At 56.8% G+C, this 5,906-nt stretch overlaps 1 protein-coding gene across 1 annotated transcript in view; it reads right to left on the reverse strand.

The window, feature by feature from the left end:
* Positions 1-3,186: 3,186 nt before the first annotated feature.
* gpn1 (GPN-loop GTPase 1) overlaps positions 3,187-5,906 on the reverse strand; it is a 38,264-nt gene continuing 35,544 nt past the window's right edge. Inside the window, exon 14 of the mRNA XM_078405734.1 lies at positions 3,187-3,402. Within this exon, the coding sequence (XP_078261860.1) occupies positions 3,187-3,402 (216 nt within the window). The remainder of the gene's footprint in view (positions 3,403-5,906) is intronic.

The following is a 5,906-nucleotide window of genomic DNA, read 5'->3' on the forward strand; positions in this document are numbered from 1 at the left end:
AGGACACTTGATATTAAATCTGATCTCAGATCACTTCTGAAGCTGGGCGTGGAAGTCATTTCTTTAATTCTGTACCCAATCTGCACAACGTACTCATCATTGCTCCCACATTCACATCCAGCTTGTTAATCTACACCGATCAGCCAAAACATTATGACCACTGACAGGTGAAGTGAATAACATTGATTATCTTGTTACAATGGCACCTGTCAAGGGGTGGGATATATTAGGCAGCAAGTGAACAGTCAGTTCTTGAAGTTGATGTGTTGGATGCAGGAGAAATGGGCAGGAGTAAAGACCTGAGCGACTTTGACAAGGGCCAAATTGTTATGGCCAGACGACTGGGTCAGAGCATCTCTGAAACGGCAAGGCTTGTGGGGTGCTCCCGGTCAGCAGTGGTGAGTACCGACCGACAGTGGTCCGAGGAGGGACAAACCACAAACTGGCGACAGACAGGGTGTTGGGCGCCCAAGGCTCATCGATGCGCGAGGGCAACGAAGGCTATCCCGTCTGGTCCGAACTGACAGAAGGTCGACTGTGGTACAAGTCACAGAAAATGTTAATGGTGGTCACGGGAGGGATGTATCACAATACACAGTGCATCGCACCCTGCTGCGTGTGTGGGATCTGGGTGTGTGGGGTGGGGGGTGTGTGGGGCCGGGGTGTGTGGGGGTGGGGTGTGTGGGGGTGGGGTGTGTGGGGCGAGGGTGTGTGTGTGGGGTGGGGGTGTGCGGGGTGGGGGGGTGTGGGGCGGGGGTGTGCGGGGTGGGATGGGGGTGTGTGTGTGCGGGGGTGTGTGGTGGGGGTGTGTGTGTGTGCGGGGGTGTGGGTGTGCGGGGGTGGGGGTGTGTGTGGTGGGGGTGTGTGGGGTGGGGGTGTGCGGGGGTGTGTGGGGTGGGGGTGTGCGGGGGTGTGGGGTGGGGGTGTGCGGGGTGGGGGTGTGTGGGGCGGGGGTGTGGGTGTGTGGGGTGGGGGTGTGTGGTGGGGGTGTGTGTGTGCGGGGGTGTGTGGTGGGGGTGTGTGTGTGTGCGGGGGTGTGGGTGTGCGGGGTGGGGGTGTGTGTGGTGGGGGTGTGTGTGGTGTGGGTGTGCGGGGGTGTGGGTGTGTGGGGCGGGGGTGTGTGGGGTGGGGGTGTGCGGGGGTGTGGGGTGGGGGTGTGCGGGGTGGGGGTGTGTGTGGTGGGGGTGTGCGGGGGTGTGGGGTGGGGGTGTGCGGTGGGGGTGTGTGTGGTGGGGGTGTGGGGTGGGGGTGTGCAGGGGTGTGTGTGGTGGGGGTGTGCGGGGGTGTGTGGGGCAGGGGTGTGTGTATGTGCGGGGGTGTGTGGGGCCCGTGGCTGGGGCCAGGGTCGGCCCCGTGGAGGTGTGTGGAGAGAACCTGGCGGTGATCGTGGAGAGGTCGGCGCGGTGGTCGATAATGGCGTTGACCGATGGACGTGGATGGACACGCGGGAGTGAGGACGCCGCTGGTGAGGGAAGGAACAGAGGACGTGGGGGGGGGGGGGGGGGGGCGTGAGGGTGGGGGGGGGGGGGGGAGAGGGGCAATGTTGATCTTGGATGGAGCTGTTCCCACACCAAGCTGTGAGGCATCCTGATAAAACGCTTGCTATGGTGCTCCTGTGGAAGTTGGTGAGTTGAAGGGGACGTGCCGAACTTCCAAAGCCAAACTTCTAATTGTTCTAATGCAGGCAGATTGGTTTCTAAAGTACAGCAAGTGAGGTCTGTGCTGTGCTAGCCAGAAGCACCTAGACAATGGACCGAATGTCCTTATTCTGCTCCTAGAATCTAGTTTAGTTTATGTGGAGGGAATTGGGGGAAACTTGTTTTCAATCTCTGACCTCAATGGAGATGTGATTTGTCTCCGTGTCGTATCTCCGTCCCCACTGCGGCCTAACATCGAGGAGTTGGCGGCCTTTCCTGGAGACCGGCCCGGCGCTTCATGCCGTGGAGCTGCGAACCTTTGCCGGGGATCGACTGTGGAGAGCTCCAACCGCGGGGCCTGTGGACTTTAACACCGTGAAGCCCGCGGTCTCTGGTGAGAAGAGGCCGACTCGGGAGCTCCGTGCCGCGGAGAGTTTCAACCGTCCCGACGCGGGAGTTTCGATCATCCCGACGCGAGGGTCTCGGACAGTCGGCAGCGTCGACTGTGGACGGTTCAACAGCCCCGACCGCGGGTGAACAAAGAGGAAGATGGTTGAACTTTATTACCTTCCATCACAGTGAGGAATGTGGAATCCGCTGTGGTGGATGTTCATGTTACATTTTGTTTTATGTGGCTGTGTGTCTTGTTGCTTTTCACTTAGTATGGCTGTATGGTCACTCACATTTCACTGCACCTTAATGGGTACATGTGACAAAATGTGAATCTTGATCTTGAAATGTTGAAATCTAAAGCATTTGGACAATACTGCAGGGAGGGTTACAGACACTAACATGGAAAACTTTATTACATTAATTCAATCAGCAAGTTTACACAAATTAAAATGACCCCTGAGCCCATTCACCAAAACAACTTCAAGCCTCTGACACGATCCCACGGCAAAGATGGCCTAGTGTTAGCCAGGGGCAGGGGGAGGGCCGGGGCCTGGGGCAAGGGGCAGGGCTGGGGCAGTGCCAGGGGGGCAGGCCAGGGGCAAGGCGCAGGGGCAAGGGGCAGGGCGGGGGGCAAGAGGCAGGGCCGAGGCGGGGGCAGGGGCACTGAAGCTCGTTCAACACGCCTGCTGCACAGAGTTAAAGGTTAGACATGAAGTACAGTCCCGTTAAACACTGGGGGGCAGGCTGGGGGTTGTAGCTGCCCACCACATGGTACAAGGCTCAACATTAGACAGGAGGTGCTGCCATCCAGACACTGGACCCTGTGCGGGTTGACCATTGAGTGTGTGTGTGTGTGTGTGTGTGTGTGTGTGTGTGTGTGTGTGCATGTGTGTGTTTGTGTGTGTGTGTGTGTATGCTGTGTGTGTGTGTGTGTGTGTGTGTGTGCCTGTGTGTGTGTGTGTGTGCGTGTGTGTGTGTATGCCTGTGCCTGTGTGTGTGTGTGTGTGTGTGTGTGTGTGTGTGCGTGCGGTAGCTCCAGGCTGGAGACAAGGCATGAAGCTGCCTGCACACATGATCCTGCTGGCTGCCGTGGTCCATTCCCTGCTGGGATAGCAGATGCCAGCTGTGGCCCCCTCGCGCCCAGTCCCCAGGACGCTCACTGGCCGGGCCGGTACTCCTCCGAGCTGTGGGTCAGCGTCTGCCAGTACTGCCAGCTGACCGCCACCAGGAACATGGCCAAAGACAGGTAGATGGGAGTCAGATGGCCGTGGGACACAAGCTCCCTCTCACTCTGGCTCAGTGCCTCCACCTTCTGCACGATCTGTCTCGTCCCCACCCCCGACATTCCCGCACCAGGAACCTTCTGTCGGATCTAAAACACAGGGAGCAAGAGCATCAGGAATCATCTACAACACACACGGAGCAAGAGCATCAACAACACACAGGCAGGATAAAGGATAACGTCGTCCCTACACGCCAACGTCGTCCCTACACGCCAACGTCGTCCCTAACGGCTAACGTCTTCCCTACACGCTAACTCATCCCTAACGGCCAACGTCGTCCCTAACGGCCAACGTCGTCCCTACACGCTAACTCATCCCTAACGGCCAACGTCGTCCCTACACGCCAACGTCGTCCCTAACGGCCAACGTCGTCCCTACACGCCAACGTCGTCCCTACACGCCAACGTCGTCCCTACACGCCAACGTCGTCCCTACACGCCAACGTCAGCCCTACACGACAACGTCATCCCTACACGCCAACGTCATCCCTACACGCCAGAATCATCCCTACCGGCTAACGTCACCACTACACACTAACGTGTAGGGACGACGTTGGCGTGTAGGGATGACGTTGGCGTGTAGGGATGTCGTCCCTACACGCTAATGTCGTCCCTACATGCTAACATCATCCATACACGCTAACCACGTCCCTGCACGCCAAGGTCGTCCCTGCACGCCAAGGTCGTCCCTACACGCCAACGTCGTCCCTACACGCCAACGTCGTCCCTACACGCCAACGTCAGCCCTACACGACAACGTCATCCCTACACGCCAGCATCATCCCTACCGGCTAACGTCACCCCTACACGCTAACGTGTAGGGACGACGTTGGCGTGTAGGGATGACGTTGGCGTGTAGGGATGACGTTGGCGTGTAGGGACAACGTTGGCGTGTAGGGATGTCGTCCCTACACGCTAATGTCGTCCCTACATGCTAACATCATCCCTACACGCCAACGTCATCCCTACACGCCAACATCATCCCTACACGCTAGTCATCCATACACGCTAACCACGTCCCTACACTCCAAGGTCGTCCCTACACGCCAACGTCGTCCCTACATGCCAGCGTCGTCCCTAACGGCTAACGTCGCCCCTACACGCCAACGTCGCCCCTACACGCCAACGTCGTCCCTACACGCCAACGTCGTCCCTACACGCCAACGTCGTCCCTACACGCCAACGTCGTCCCTACACGCCAACGTCGTCCCTACACGCCAACGTCGTCCCTACACGCCAACGTCGTCCCAACACGCCAACGTCGTCCCAACACGCCAACGTCGTCCCAACACGCCAACGTCGTCCCAACACGCCAACGTCGTCCCTACACGCCAACGGCGTCCCTACACGCCAACGTCGTCCCTACACGCCAACTTCGTCCCAACACGCCAACGTCGTCCCTACACGCCAACGGCGTCCCTACACGCCAACGTCGTCCCTACACGCCAACGTCGTCCCTACACGCCAGCGTCGTCCCTAACGGCTAACGTCGTCCCTACACGCTAACGTCGTCCCTACACGCTAACGTCGTCCCTACACGCTAACGTCGTCCCTACACGCTAATGTCCTCTAAAGGCTAAAGTCATCTCTAAAGGCTAAAGTCATCTCTAAAGGCTAAAGTAAACGCTGGCATGAGGGGTTGCAGGGCTAGGCAGCAGGCGAGGGGGTCATTTGGGAGGGACCTTCGCGGCAAATATTTCACTCAGATGGTAGTCTGTATCTAGAACGAGCTGCTAAAGGAATCTACAGGAGCAGATACAATTATGACTTTTAAAAGACATTTGGACAGATATTTATGTCGGAAGGAACTGCAGATGCTGGTTTGCACCGAAGATAGACACAAAGTGCTGGAGTAACTCAGCGGGTCAGGCAGCATCTCTGGAGAAAAGGATGGGTGAGGTTTTGGGTCGGAACCCTTCTTCAGACTGCAAGTAGAGGTGAGGGAACTGGGGGTAGGAAAAGGGCAGACAAAGCAGGGCCGGCAACAGATGGCCAAGAAAGGGTGGAGACCATAATGGCCCATTGTGGGCTGGTGAAGAGGTGATAATGAGAGGGATACAGGGATGTGAACAGTGGAACTAGTAGGATGACTAGGCTAGGGGAGGGAGGAGAGAGGGAATGCAAGAGTTATTTGAAGTTAGAGAAATCAATAGAAACAGAAAATAGGTGCAGGAGGAGGCCATTTGGCCCTTCGAGCCAGCACCGCCATTCATTGTGATCATGGCTGATCATCCACAATCAGTAACCCGTGCCTGCCTTCTCCCCATATCCCTTGATTCCACTAGCCCCTAGAGCTCTATCTAACTCTTTTTTAAATTCATCCAGTGAATTGGCCTCCACTGCCCTCTGTGGCAGAGAATTCCACAAATTCACAACTCTCTGGGTGAAAAAGTTGCTCCTCACCTCAGTTTTAAATGGCCTCCCCTTTATTCTTACACTGTGGCCCCTGGTTCTGGACTCCCCCAACATTGGGAACATTTTTCCTGCATCTAGCTTGTCCAGTCCTTTCATAATTTTATATGTCTCTATAAGATCCCCGCTCATCCTTCTAAACTCCAGTGAATACAAGTCTAATCTTTCAAATCTTTCATCAT

The sequence above is a fragment of the Rhinoraja longicauda genome, chromosome 9, assembly GCF_053455715.1.
Source record: "Rhinoraja longicauda isolate Sanriku21f chromosome 9, sRhiLon1.1, whole genome shotgun sequence".
Taxonomy (NCBI): Eukaryota; Metazoa; Chordata; class Chondrichthyes; order Rajiformes; family Arhynchobatidae; genus Rhinoraja; species Rhinoraja longicauda.